This window comes from Mobula hypostoma (genome assembly GCF_963921235.1).
Source record: "Mobula hypostoma chromosome 9 unlocalized genomic scaffold, sMobHyp1.1 SUPER_9_unloc_2, whole genome shotgun sequence".
Classification (NCBI taxonomy): Eukaryota; Metazoa; Chordata; class Chondrichthyes; order Myliobatiformes; family Myliobatidae; genus Mobula; species Mobula hypostoma.
This window is the reverse complement of record NW_026948134.1, coordinates 189,454-204,223: the sequence shown is the minus strand read 5'-3', so window position 1 is coordinate 204,223 and position 14,770 is coordinate 189,454. Positions and strand designations below refer to the sequence as shown.

Sequence of the window (14,770 nt, the reverse complement as noted above, 5' to 3'; positions counted from 1 at the left end):
TATTACTACTTCTATTACTATTTATTATTTATGGTGCAACTGTAATGAAAACCAGTTTCCCCCGGGATCAATAAAGTATGACTATGACTATCAAGTTCAACCACCGGAGTGAGACAGAGCCTTGGACGCCAAGATAAGGAACTGTCTCTCACTGGGTTTGGAACAATCTCTTTGTGTCCCATGTTTAGTGTCCGTGTCTAAGAAGAGTCCCAGCCCTGGGTCCTGTTCCCAAGGAGGAGTCCTGGCTCTGTGTTCTGTGTTCCAGTCCTGTCCAAGTCAAGGCCTTGTGTTCTCGTCCTGTCCACGTTCCTTGCCCAACCCGGTGCTGGAGATTCCTCGTCCTGTGCTGGATCATCCCTATCCAAATCCTCGGCAGTTTACTCAGCAGTCATCCCAGCCCTGTGTCCTAGAAAGGGTCCCGGCCCTGCGCTCCAAGGAGGAGTCCTGGCTCTGTACGCAAGAGCCGAACCAAGCCGAGTTCAAGAGCCGAGCCAAACCTAGTCCAAGAGCCTCGTTCTGCCCTGGAGTACCTCGTCCAAGTCCACGTCCAAGGCTCTGTGTTTCTGTGTTCCAAGACCAAGTCCAGGCGTCGTGTTGCAGCCCTGTCCAAATCTGAGCTTCGTGTCCTCATCTAGTTCCAGTTCCTTGACCAGTGCTGGAGGTTCCTCATCCTGTGCTGGAGTACCTCATCCTGTCCCATAGCCATGTCCCGAGTCCTTGCCAAGATCCTAGTCCCGAGTCCTAGCCTAGACCCGGGTTCCGGTTCCAAGTCCCAATCGAGACCCAGGTTCCAGGGCCTCGTCCAGACTCTGGTTCCAGAGTTCCGAGTTCCTAGTCCAGGCTCCTTGTTCCTAGTTCCACATGGTATATCATCTCCATGAAAGCGTACATTGTCTGAGGAACTAGGTCCTGTTCCCAAAGAGGGGTCCTGACACTGTGTATAGCCCCCGGCCCCAAGTCCTGTTCCCAAGGAGAGGGTCGCAGCTCTGTGTTCCACATCCGGATCCTGTGCTTCTAGCCCAAGTCCTAGCCCAGGCCCTGAATCTTAGTCTCGTCCAGCGCCCCCTTATGACAGAACAGTCCAGTCATACATGGACCCAGCGACACAGACACTGTCGTTTCACTCTCGCCATCTTGAGATCCCTCCTGCTGAATACCCCCCCACCCACCTGGGTCGTCCATAGTCCAGGAAACCTGTTAGGTCGCCAGGAGGCTCCCATGGGGGGGTGGGGGTGGTGGTTACTGTCATGGTCCGGTCTGTAAAGTCCGCATTCTGGTTCACAGTCTGGTCCATCGATCCTTGTTCCACGTTTTCCTGTTTTCTCCCTTGTTCTGTTGGGTGCCTTAATTGAGGGACCTGATTCTTGTTTTGGGCTGGCACATAAATACCTTTCAAACCAAGGATTCCCTGCTAGACTGTTCCCTTCCCCTTCCTTCTGAAGTCTCGCCTGCATACCCGTCAAGTTCAACCGCCGGAGTGTGACTGGAGCCTTGCCCCACCAAGATGAGGAACTATCTATTGTTGAATTTGGAACTATCTCTTTGTGTCCCTGTGTTTAGCGTCCGTGTCGAAGAAGAGTCCCGGCCCTAGGTCCTGTTCCCAAAGAGGAGTCCTGACACTGTGTAAAGCCCCGGCCCCAAGTCCTGTTCCCAAGGAGGGGTCGCAGCTCTGTGTTCTGTGTTCCAAGTTTCAGGCGCTGTGTTCCAGTCCTGTCCAAGTCAAGGCTTCGTGTTCTAGTCCTGTCCATGTTCCTCGCCCAGCCCAGGAGTTCCTCACCCAGCCCAGGAGTACCTTGCCCAGCCCGGTGCTGGAGATTCCTCATCCTGTGCTGGATCATCCCCATCCGATACTTCGGCAGTTTACCTCAGCAAGTATCCTCGGCAAGCATCCAGGCCCTGCATCCAAGAAAGGGTCCCAGCCCTGCATAAGCATCCCGCCCCTGCATCCTAGAAAAGTTCCCAGCCCTGCACCCCGAGGAGGAGTCCCGGCTCTGTACCCAAGAGTCTAACCAAGCCAAGTCCAAGAGCCGAGCCAAACCTAGTCCAAGAGTCATATCCTGCCCTGGAGTACCTCGTCCAAGGCTCCGAGCGTCCAGTCCACATCCAAGGCTCTGTGTTCCAAGACCAAGTCCAAATCTGAGCTTCATGTCCATCATCTAGTTCCGGTTCCTCGCCCAGCCCAGCCTGGTGCTGGAGATTCCTCGTCCTGTGCTGGAGTACCTCATCCTGTCCCGTAGCCATGTCCTGTCCTTGCCAAGATCCTAGTCTTGATTCCTAGCCTAGACCCGGGTTCCGGTTCCGGTTCCGAATCAAGACCCAGGTTCCGAGTCCCTGTCCAGACTCCGGTTCCGGAGTTCCGAGTTCCTAGTCCAGGCTCCTTGTTCCTAGTTCCACGTTCAGGTCCTGTGCTTCTGGCCCAAGTCCTAGCCCAGGCCCTGAATCCTAGTCTCGTCCAGGGCCTGTGTCAGTGTCCAGCATCATTTCTTCCCTTGCTTTCTTGACAAACCTCGTCCTGTTCCTATTACTTCAGTGTCTGTGCCTTGCATTTGGGTCCACTCCCAACGACCCCCTTATGACACGGAGTGGGTCTGCAGTATCTATGTCAGCCTCATCAGAACAAGTCAGCAATATCTCTGTCAGACTTGTCCACCTGCTGACATTGGAGTGGGTTCACTTTCACTTTCAGACTCAGCCATATCTATACATCAGTCTGGGTCAGCCATATCAGTGTCAGACTCATTTATCTGCTGATGTCGGAGTGGGTCAGCAATATCTCCGTCAGTCTTGTCCATCTCCTGATAACTGACTGGGTCAGCAATATCTCCATCAGTCTCATCCATCTCCTGATGTCAGAGTGGGTCAGCAATACCCATGCCTGACTTGTACTTCTCCTGACGCCCAAGTCTGTCAACAGAATCCCTGTCAGACCTGTCCATCTCACACCATCAGACTGGGTAAACAATATCTGTTTCAGACATAAGTTGATATGTGATAACCTGGTATATCATCTCCATGAAAGCGTACATTGTCTGAGGAACATTAACTGTATGTTGTTTGGGGCTTCAGTGAAGATATTGGTCTTACTGTGCGTAGCATTTTCTATCTCCAGGGATGCTGCCCAGAGGACTGGAGGCCAGTGAACCTCCACCATTGTTTAGTTTAATCTTTCACCTGGAAAACCCGAATTTCCTGACCCTGGCATGAGGGGTTCCAGTCCTATTTGGACAGAAGGTTCCAAAATGGTTTCTGCTGTGGAGCACTGGACCCCTGTCTAAACTTCACTCTGTTTCTGATCCCAAATGTGTGTGATGGGACGGTGTGGATTGAGCTTCACACTGTGTCTGACCCCGGGAGTATGTAGTAGGACAAGGCGGAGGGAACTTCACTATGTGTCTGACCCCAGGATTGTGTGATGGGATGATGTAGAGGGAGCTTCATTCTGTGTCTACACCAGGAGTGTGTGATGGGATGGTGGGGAGGGAGCTTTACTCTGTGTCTAACCCCTGGAGTGTGCGATGGGACAATGTGAATGAAGTTTCACTCTGTGTCTGACCACGGGACTGTGTGGAGGGAGTTTCTCTCTGTGTCTGACCACGGGACTGTGTGGAGGGAGTTTCTCTCTGTGTCTGACCCCTGGAGTGTGTGATGGGTCAATGTGAATGGAGTTTCACTCTGTGTCTGACCACAGGACTGTGTGGTGGAATGGTGTGGAGAGATCTTCACTCTGTGTCTGACCTCTGGAGGGGTGTGATGGGACAATGTGAATGAAGTTTCACTCTGTGTCTGACCACGGGACTGCATGGAGTGAGTCTCACTCTGTATGACCGTGGGACTCTGAGAAGGGAGTTTCACTCTGTGCTTGACCGCGGGACTGTTTGGAGCGAGTCCCACTCTGTATATGACCGCGGGACTCTGAGGAGGGAGTTTCACTCTGTGCCTGATCACGGCTCTGCATGGAGTGAGACTCACTCTGTGCTTAGACAGTTCTCTAGAGGGAGTGTGTTTTCACTGGGTGGCAGGAATGAGTCTCTTGCTGTTAAATTCGTTGGTGTGCCACTGAAGATGCTTTCTCTGGAAGCGATGAGAAATACAGAATCTGTTGGTCTCAGAAAAATAATTTTTAATTGTTTGGATGATTTTGTAATTGTATGGTTACCACACACGGCACAGTAATTCATGCACAGCTCACAGCACAGGGTTCAGAGATAGAGTTAACTGCAACACATCAAGTCAAACATCAATAGGAGATCAGGCTTTAAACCTGACAGTGAAGAGGATGTCCCCACCTGCTGGGTGTTACTGTGCATTTCCAGTATCTGCAAAATCTCCTGTGTTTCCATGGAGTCTGTGAATGGCCCATGGCAGAGATGTTTAATCCTGCTCCATATCTATCACTCTACTGACTCGTGATGTCTGTCCCTGGTGCCTTCCCTCATGGGAAGAATTGTGTTTTTCTCAAAGGGTTTGTTCTGAAGCTTCCGTCCTGCCCATCCAAACTTCCTCCTCTGCAGTGCTGGGACATTTGCTGCCCTGTACTGGTCCGCGCAGTCCCTTCCCAAGCCTCAACAAACGCATCTGGCTAACATGGCTGTTCCCACACTGTGGAGTAGTCTTGCGGTAGGAGTAAATGTCATCCTTTCACTCAGACACTTGGCTCTGATCATGGTTACATAAACACAAGTTGTGTTGTCTGCTGTCTCCAAACATTCTTCACAAAATGAGTTTGTCATTTGATCACAAAGGGAATCCAACCACAACGCTAAATATCACATTCAAAACAGACGGAACCACAGCGGGGACACTTCTAAAACCCAAAACCCATGTGTTCTTGGAGTTGAATATGACTCACTTATTCCTCTCCCAGAAGAGCGTGATGGCATGATGTGGATGAACATCACTCTGTGTCTGACCCCGGGAGTGTGTGATGAGATGGTGTGAAGGGAGGTTCACTCTGTGTCTGACCCCGGGAGTGTGTGATGAGATGGTGTGAAGGGAGGTTCACTCTGTGTCTGACCCCGGTAGTGCCTTATGGGATTGTGTGGAGGAAGCCTCACTCTGTCTATCCAGCATTGTCCATACACCGGGAGAATTTGAAATTGATTTGAGTTATAACTGGGGGCTTGAATGCGCGTTTTATTTCTGTTCACTCTTCTGTTATGTCTTACATGAATATGATATTTAGCTTGGTGTCTCATAATCTGTGTTTGGTTTCTCCAGGATTATGGAGGTGCATTGGGAGCAGGAAAGCCATTGCAATAAACAGGAATCTTTGGTTCAAGTGGAATAAGCTTTTGGGACACTGTTTCGTGGAGGGGCTGGTGTTGTGTGACCTGCAGTTTTGTAGGAAGGTTTCATGAGAGGAGTGCTGGTGGTGGATGGACAGGCGGAGTGCAGTGTGGCAGGTTGGAAGGAGTATTCCTCGGGAATGCTGAGAGGAGAGGAGTAGCCTGCTGCTAATGTCACAGGGGATAATCTACTGCTGTGGAGTTCGGTGGGCTCAATACGGTTTAGGACCAGCAAAGCACCCGAGCTTCACTTTAACTCCCTGTGCCACTCCCCCTTTGGCTGGCTTCCAACAAGCTGAAGACGTAGCAGAACATTGAAGAAGGGGACCCTGTGGACGTAGCAGAACATTGAAGAAGGGGACCCTGTGGACGTAGCAGAACATTGAAGAAGGGGACCCTGTGGACGTAGCAGAACATGCTCGAGACTGAAGAAGGGGACCCAGTCCCAAAACACGAACTGGGTTCTGTCTCCACAGATGTTGCCTGACAGCGTTTCAGATTTCAGAGCTTGTAATTTGATTTTATTGGTTTACTGAAGAGACAATCCTTTGAGATATTTGACTGTGATGTAACAGGAATCTGCATTGAGGTGCGGTGTAGCTCCCTCTCTCTGCTCAGAGCGCCTCGGTGTATCACACTCATTGTCCATGCGGCTCCAGCCTCCAGCTCAGCACACCACACCCTTCCCTAGACAACAACCGTGAAATACTGGAGGAACTCAGCAGGTCAGGCAGCATCTATGCTGACTGTTTAGTGAACTCCCCTCCATAAACCCGACGAGTTTCTCCAGAACTGTGTGCGTGTTGTGCTGGATTTCCCGGATCTGCAGAATCTCCTGTGTTCATGCCCAAACTCCCATCTCACCGGCCTGTCTCTGCTTTCTATTTTTTCTTCTTAGTGTGTTTGGATGCAGTGAGTTTGTGGTCAGTGTTTTCTCCAGTTTGCCTTGTTCGTGGCTTCCTCAGCAGTGTAAGGGTAAACCACAGACCCTTCCATTTCCTAACCTCACCGAGGGGATGCCAGCGAGCACGTGTTCTGTTCCTGTGCATTCCAGTACTGCTCCTGTCTCTCAGACTGTCCAACAGTCACCTTCCATTCCTAACAGTCCCATCCACACAGATCTCAGATCCGGCTCTCCATGTTTTCACACTGCCAGCTCTCTCTGTCTCTCCCTCTCTCTCCTAACCAGATCACGCCTGGTACTTACTTCACTTCCCTTTCACTCATTTCCCATCAGACATGGATTGCTGGCAAAGGCAGGATATGGCTCTGCCTGAGCTCACTCAGGACGAGGGGGAGAGGAGAGGGTGAGGAGTGAATGGCTCACAGAGATGACTTGTGCCCTGCTGATAGTGTGACTGAACTGATTAGTGTGAATGTGTAGCGAGCAATGATGTCAGAGAGAAAACAAGTACAGCTGTGATTTCAGTAATACCAGAGAGAGGGAGAGGGAGATGGGGGGGGAGAGAGGGAGGGGGAGGGAGATGGGGGAGAGGGAGTTGGGGGGAGAGAGGGAGGAGAGAGGGTGAGGGAGGGGGAGGGAGAGGGAGATGGGGGAGAGAGGGAGAGGACGGGGAGAGAGGGAGAGGGAGGGGGAGGGAGATGGGGGAGAGAGGGAGGGGGAGGGAGATGGGGAGAGAGGGAGATGGAGGGAGATGGGGAGAGGGAGGAGAGAGGGAGAGGGAGGGAGAGGGAGATGGGGGAGAGAGGGACGGGGAAGGAGAGGGAGGGGGAGGGAGATGGGGAGAGAGGGAGGGGGAGGGAGAGGGAGGGGGAGGGAGATGGGGGAGACAGGGAGGAGAGAGGGAGAGGGAGGGGGAGGGAGATGGGGGAGAGAGGGAGGGGGGAGGGAGATGGGGCAGAGGGAGATGGGGGAGAGAGGGAGAAGAAGAGGGAGGGGAGAGGAGGATGGGGAGAGAGGGAGGGGAGAGGGAGATGGGGAGAGAGGGAGGGGGAGAGGGAGATGGGGGAGAGAGTGAGGGGAGAGGGGGAGAGGGAGATGGGGAGAGAGAGATGGGGAGAGAGGGAGGGGGAGGGAGATGGGGGAGAGAGGGAGGGGGAGGGAGATGGGGAGAGAGGGAGGGGGAGGGAGATGGGGAGAGAGGGAGGGGGAGGGAGATGGTGAGAGGGAGATGGGGTGAGAGAGAGATGGGGAGAGAGGGAGGGGGGAGGGAAATGGGGGAGAGGGAGATGAGGGAGAGAGGGAGGGGGAGGGAGGGGAGAAGGAGAGGGTGGGGGGAGGGAGATTGGGAGAGGGAGAGGGGAGAGGGAGATGGGGGAGAGAGGGAGGGGAGAAGAAGAGGGAGGGGGAGAGGGAGATGGGGAGAGAGGATGGGGAGAAGAAGATAGATGGGGAGAAGAAGAGGGAGGGGGAGAGGGAGATGGGGAGAGAGGGAGGGGAGAGGGAGAGGGGGAGAGGGAAATGGGGAGAGAGGGAGGGGAGATGAAGAGGGGGGGGAGAGGGAGATGGGGAGAGGAGGGGAGAAGAAGAGGGAGGGGGAGAGGGAGATGGGGAGAGAGGGAGGGGAGATGAAGAGGGAATGGGAGAGGGAGATGGGGGAGAGAGGGAGGGGAGAGGGAGAGGGAGATGGGGAGAGAGGGAAGGGAGAGGGGAGAGGGAGATGGGGAGAGGGAGATGGGGAGAGAGGGAGGGGGAGGGAAATGGGGGAGAGGGAGATGAGGGAGAGAGGGAGAGGGAGGGGAGAAGGAGAGGGTGGGGGGAGGGAGATGGGGAGAGGGAGAGGGGAGAGGGAGATGGGGAGAGAGGGAGGGGAGAAGAAGAGGGAGGGGGAGAGGGAGATGGGGAGAGAGGGAGGGGGAGAGGGAGATGGGGAGAGAGGGAGGGGGAGAGGGAGATGGGGAGAGAGAGAGGGGAGAGGGAGAGGGAAGGGAGAGGGGAGAGGGAGATGGGGAGAGAGGGAGGGGGAGGGAAATGGGGAGAGGGAGATGAGGGAGAGAGGGAGAGGGAGGGGAGAAGGAGAGGGTGGGGGGAGGGAGATGGGAAGAGGGAGAGGGGAGAGGGAGATGGGGAGAGAGGGAGGGGAGAAGAAGAGGGAGGGGGAGAGGGAGATGGGGGAGAGGGAGAGAGGATGGGGAGAAGAAGAGGGAGGGGGAGAGGGAGATGGGGGAGAGAGGGAGGGGAGAGGGGGAGAGGGAGATGGGGAGAGAGGGATGGGAGATGAAGAGGGAGGGGGAGAGGGAGATGGGGAGAGGGATGGGAGAGGGAGATGGGGAGAGAGGGAGTTGAGATGAAGAGGGAGCGGGGAGGGAGATGGGGAGAGAGGGGGGAGAAGAAGAGGGAGGGGGAGAGGGAGATGGGGAGAGAGAGATGGGGAGAGAGGGAGGGGAGAGGGAGAGGGGGAGAGAGGGAGATGGGGAGAGAGGGAGGGGAGAGGGAGATGGGGGAGAGAGGGAGGAGAGAAGGAGAGGGAGGGTGAGAGAGGGTGGGGGAGATGGGGGAGAGAGGCAGAGAGGGAGAGAGGGAGGAAGAAAGGGAGAGAGAGGAAGAGGGAAAGGGGAGAGAGAGGGAGAGTGAGAAGGGGTGAAAGTGGGATGACAAAGGGAGAGAAAGAGGGAGAGAGGGGGAGAAATGGGGAGAGAGAGGTAGAGAAAGCATGAGAGAGGGCTAGAGAGAGAGGTTAGCAACAGTGAGAATGGGAGAGAGAGTGGGTGAGGGAGAGGGGAGGGGGAGGGGGGAGGTAGAAATGCCCCACAGCCAGTGTTGAGAACTTATGGAAAGTAATGATGCTCACACATACTGTACTGCATGCAGAATGTCTCATATCCAGCTTCCACAATGTGTCCTGCAATGGGTCCTGGGCCTGTGTTTGACTTCGTACTTGGTCCTGCACTGGGTCCTGATCCTACACTCGATCCTGCGCTGGGCTCTGGCCCTATGCCAGGTCCTGCATTGGCTTGGTCCTATGCTGGATCTTGCACTGGCTCCTGGTCCTGCACTGGGGCTTGGTCCTATGTCGGATCCTGCATTGGTTCTTCGTCCTCTGCTGGGTCCTGCACAGGTTCCTTTTCCTAAGCCAGGTCCTGCATTGGGCCCTGGTCCTGCACTACCTCCTGATCCTACGCTGGTCCTGCACTGGCTCCTGGTCATATGCTGGATCTTGCACTGGCTCCTGGTCCTATGTCAGATCCTGCACAGGTTCCTTTTCCTAAGCCAGGCCCTGCATTGGGGCCTGGTCCTGCACTGGTCTCTGGCTCTTCATCCTACACCGGATCCTGCACTATCTCCTGGTCCTACGCTGGTCCTGCACTGGCTCCTGGTCCTACGTTGGTCCTGCACTGGCTCCTGGTCCTGCACTGTCTTCTGGTCCTACGCTGGTCCTGCACTGGGCTCTGGCTCTTCATCCTACACCGGATCCTGCACTGGCTCCTGGTCCCTGCTGAATCTCACATTCTCCAAGCTGCTGTGGTGAACTACAAACAGCTGGAAAAGCCCAGATCCCACTAGGGCTATGATCGAGACCCTGAACAAACACACAAAGTGAGCCCTGGTGAAGGGCAGGAAGCTGTGAAGGAATGGTCTCCTTGCTGCTCTCAGGCCCTGGTGACAGTGGTGGGGTCTGTGGACTGCCCCCTGCTACTGTGCAAAAGGAATCGCAGACAGGGACTGTATATAGACATGGGGAAGTGGAGCTGGCTGCTGACACATGCACCAGTCTGTGTGTTTGAGTGTGTGGAATCCTCGGTGTCTCTGACACGTGTGTGTGTGTAATCCCCAGTGTCTCTGACACGTGTGTGTGTGTGTGTGTAATCCCCAGTGTCTCTGACACATGTGTGTGTGTAATCCATGGTGTCTCTGACACGTGTGTGTGTGTGTGTGTTATCCCGCGGTGTCTCTGACACGCGTGTGTGTATAATCCCCAGTGTCTCTGACACATGTGTGTGTGTAATCCCCAGTGTCTCTGACACGTGTGTGTGTGTGTAATCCCCAGTGTCTCTGACACGTGTGTGTGTGTAATCCCCAGTGTCTCTGACACGTGTGTGTGTAATCCCCAGCGTCTCTGACACGTGTGTGTGTGTAATCCCCAGTGTCTCTGACACGTGTGTGTGTAATCCCCAGCGTCTCTAACACGTGTGTGTGTGTAATCCCCAGCGTCTCTGACACATGTGTGTGTGTGTAATCTACGGTGTCTCTGACACGTGTGTGTGTGTGTATGTGTTATCCCGCGGTGTCTCTGACACGCGTGTGTTATCCCGCAGTGTCTTTGACACGCGTGTGTTATCCCACAGTGTCTCTGACACGCATGTGTGTTAACCCGCGGTGTCTCTGACACGTGTGTGTGTGTAATCCCCGGTGTCTCTGACACGTGTGTGTGTTACCCGCGGTGTCTCTGACATGCGTGTGTGTTATCCCGCGGTGTCTTTGACACGCACGTGTGTGTAATCCCCGGTGTCTCTGACACGCGTGTGTGTTATCCCCGGTGTCTTTGACACGTGTGTGTGTGTTACCTGCGGAGTCTCTGACACGCGTGTGTTATCCCCGGTGTCTTTGACACGTTTGTGTGTAATTCCCGGTGTCTCTGACACACGTGTGTGTTACCCGCGGTGTCTCTGACACGCGTGTGTCTTAACCCACGGTGTCTCTGACACGTGTGTGTGTGTGTGTGTGTGTGTGTGTAATCCCCGGTGTCTCTGACACACGTGTGTTATCCCGTGGTGTCTCTGACACACGTGTGTTATCCCCCGATGTCTCTGACATGCGTGTGTGTTACCCGCGGACTCTCTGACACGCGTGTGTTTTATCCCCGGTGTCTCTGACACACGTGTGTGTTATCCTGCGGTGTCTAACATGTGTGTGTGTTATCCTGCGGTGTCTCTGACACGTGTGTGTGCTATCCTCAGTAGTCTCTGACACGTGGGTGCAGGCAATGAGTATGAGTGGGAAACTGTCTGTGGTGGGGGTGAGCAGTTGTAACTGCTGGCCTTTTCCCTCCCCCTCAGGGTATTGAAGTTGTCCAGTCTGGGAAGATTGCCCATTACCACGTCACCGTGTGGATGACTGAAGTCACATCGAATCTCGACATGCACCACTGCTCTCCTGACCCCACAGTGCTGGCTTACGGGGGGAGGACATGTCCCAGTGGATCCGTGCATGGCTCCTGCAGGGGCCAGGGGCCAATACAAAAGATGAGGGAACCTGACTTCTTCGTCGTTCAGCTGCGGATGCTCCTACTTGCTGAATGAGAAGACAGCAGTTTTGTTAATGCCAGAAATTTTGCTCTGGATTCCTGTTTCATTCCCGTCAGACAGCTTTCTAAGAGATATGTGACGATGTACAGACAATACAACCTCAGACATTCAGACCACAACAACGCAACACCATTGTCACATTTCAGGGAAATGGGAGCAAAGTATCACAAACAACCTTCGACAACATATTCCTGAATTGAAGGGAATGTTACTGGCCCAGGCAGGAGATGTCACTGAGGTACAATGGTGAATTAAAGCAGGGAGTCTTGGGGTCAGATCCATCAACTAAACCTTCACTAACACATAAGCACAAGAGGTCCTGCAGATGCTAGAAATACAAAGTAACACACACAAAACTAAGCAAGTCAGGCAGCACCTATGGAGGGGAATGAACAGTTGACATTTCGGGCCAGGACCCTTCGTCAGGACTTGAAAGGAAAGGGGAAGAAGGTGGGACAGAGGAAGGAGTACAAGCTGACAGGTGACAGGTGACAGGTAAGAGCAGGTGAGGAGGTAGGTGGCTAGGGGAGGGAGGGCGGGCTGATAGGTGGATGAGGTGAAGGGCTGAAGAAGAGGAATCTGATAGGAGACTAGAGTGGATGATGGGAGAAAGGGAAGGAGGAGAGGAACATGAGAGAAGAGATGGGCAAGTGAAGAGAAGAACCAGAATGGGGAATGGCTCACAGAGAGAAGGAGAGGGGAACTGCATTGCTGATTTATGTGGGAGAGGAGCAGATGGCATAAACCAGAAAGCTCTCGCTCAACCTGCCTCTGCACCACACCCTGGGGCTCATTCGTTCATGAGCTAACAACTAGCAAACATCTGGCACCCTTATCATTGTGAGGGGCCTCTTGAGACTATCTCACTGTATTGCTGAAGCCACTAGTGGAATGTGAGGACCGGTCGTGAAATCCAGCGTAGACACTGAGAGCTGTCAGACTCACTAATTCCCATCTCGTACAAGAACACATCATACATGTTGCACATTCCAAAGAAACCGCTGCCTTTGTATGAATCATGAATACTACACCACAGAGTATGCATCAGTCCAGTGGAACAGTCGATTGTGCAGGTGAGATAAATACTGCTCTCCCTAAGTGCTGACTGGGCTTTGGCTGGGCCGAGAACAGATGGGGTCCACAGTCATGGGCATGGCCCTCCACATCTCACACAGCTGTTGCTGTCCCATGCGCAGGGAGCAATGGGGAACACTCTCTCATGCGGACACATAGCCGGCCTTTGGTCCAGGGGTTCTGCAGTGAGAGGGGTGAAACATCGTCCTGTATCCACTTCTCTGTGTTGTCCATCAACAAGACCAGGCCAAAGTGTTCTAGTTGGTCTTCTCGGTACAGGATCCCTGGCCTTCCTCTCATCCTCCTCACTGCCTCGTTGGTTTCTCTTATAACCAATGTCACAATCTCCCGTGCAGATGTTCTGCTACTGATGCACAGCTGGAAGAACAGAAACAAGGTGGTTAGGGATGAGGCTGCAGAATGGATCTGGGTAGTCTGCCACTTCAGGGACCCAGGCCAGGCCAGAAAAGAACGGGCTGCCAGGGCTGACGCGGGAGGCAAATACAAGAGAGATGTGTGAGAGGTTCTTAGATGGGTACAGGAGCAGAGAACGGAGGGATATGGACATTGTGAAGGCAGCAGGGACTAGTTGAATTACTTTGCCACAACACAGTAGACCAAAGGGCCTGTTCCTCTGCTCGACTGTATTGGGATCAGTGAACAGTCAGACCATGGACACACAGAGCAATACCGCACAGGCACAGCCTGCAGCTCGATAGGACAATACCAATCAAGCTGCCAAACTATTGCCGCAGTTATATGTGCTGTAACCACTTCTCATGGTAGACCATGGATAAGCCCAGGCTGAAGTGTTTGACTCATATCCCTCTGAACCCATATCAGCTATACTGGATTGGGTGTTATGTAATGAACTGGAGGCGATTAGGGAGCTTAAGGTAAAAGAACTCTTAGGAACCAGTGATCACAATATGATTGAGTTCAACTTGAAATCTGATAGGGAGAAACTAAATTCTGATGTAGCAGTATTTCAGTGGAGTAAAGGTAAATTACAGTGGTATGAGAAAGGAGTTGGCCAAAGTAAATTGGAAGGAGATGCTGACAGGGATGTCAGCAGAGCAGCAATGGTGAGAGTTTCTGGGAAAAATGAGTAAGGTGCTGGACATGTGTATTCCAAAAATGAAGAAGTGCTCAAATGATAAAATAGTACAACCAGGGAAGTCAAAGCTATTGTAAAAGTAAAAGAAAAGGCATATGACAAAGCAAAAATTAGTGGGAAGATAGAGGGTTGGGAAGTTTTCAAAAACCTACAGAGAGCAACTAAAAAAATCATTAGAAAGAAAAAGATGAAATATGAAAGCAAGCTAGCAAATAACATCAAAGTGGATAGTAAAATTTTTTTCAGATAAATCATTGGACTCTGGCGTGGTGCCAGAGGACTGGACAATTGAAAATGTTACTCCACTCTTTAAGAAAGGAGGAAGGCAGCAGAAAGGAAATTATAGACCAGTTAGCCTGACCTCAGTGGTTGGTAAGATGTTGGAGTCAATTGTTAAGGATGAGGTGATGGAGTACTTGGTGACACTGGACAAGATAGGACAAAGTCACCATGGTTTCCTTCAGGGAAAATTCTGCCTGACAAACCTGTTGAAATTCTTTGAGGAGATTACAACTAGGATAGACAAAGGGGATGCAGTGGATGTTGTATATTTGGATTTTCAGAAGGCCTTTGACAAGTGCCACACATGAGGCTGCTTACCAAGTTAAGAGCCCATGGTATTACAGGAAAGTTACTAGCATGGTTAGAGTATTGGCTGTTGGTAGGAGGCAGCGAGGGGAATAAAAGGATCCTTTTCTGGTTGGCTGTCAGTGACTAGTGAGGTTCCACAGGGGATGGTGTTGGGACCACTTCTGTTTGTGCTGTATATAAATTATTTAGATGATAGAATAGATGGCTTTGTTGCCAAGTTTGCAGATGATATGGAGATTGGTGGCGGGGCAGGTAGTGTTGTGGATATAAGTAGGATGCAGAAAGACAGACAGATTCAGAGTATGGGAAAGAAAGTGGTAAATGAAATACAAACACTCCCCTTTTTCTCCCTCTGTCCCTCTCACTATACCCCTTGCCCATCCTCTGGGTTTTCCCCTCCCTCTCCGGTCTCCCTCTCCCTAGGCCTCCTGTCCCATGACCCTCTCGTATCCCTTTTGCCAATCACCTGTCCAGCTCTTGGCTCCATCCCTCCCCC

The 14,770-nt window shown here is 52.7% G+C and overlaps 1 protein-coding gene across 1 annotated transcript in view; it reads right to left on the bottom strand.

Annotated features, from left to right (window-relative positions):
• Window positions 1–11,090: 11,090 nt before the first annotated feature.
• Window positions 11,091–14,770, bottom strand: part of LOC134341228 (ankyrin-repeat and fibronectin type III domain-containing 1) — a gene marked incomplete at its 5' end in the record, with an annotated part of 187,324 nt that continues 183,644 nt past the window's right edge. The window contains one exon of the mRNA XM_063039062.1: window positions 11,091–12,944. Within this exon, the coding sequence (XP_062895132.1) occupies window positions 12,660–12,944 (285 nt within the window). The remainder of the gene's footprint in view (window positions 12,945–14,770) is intronic.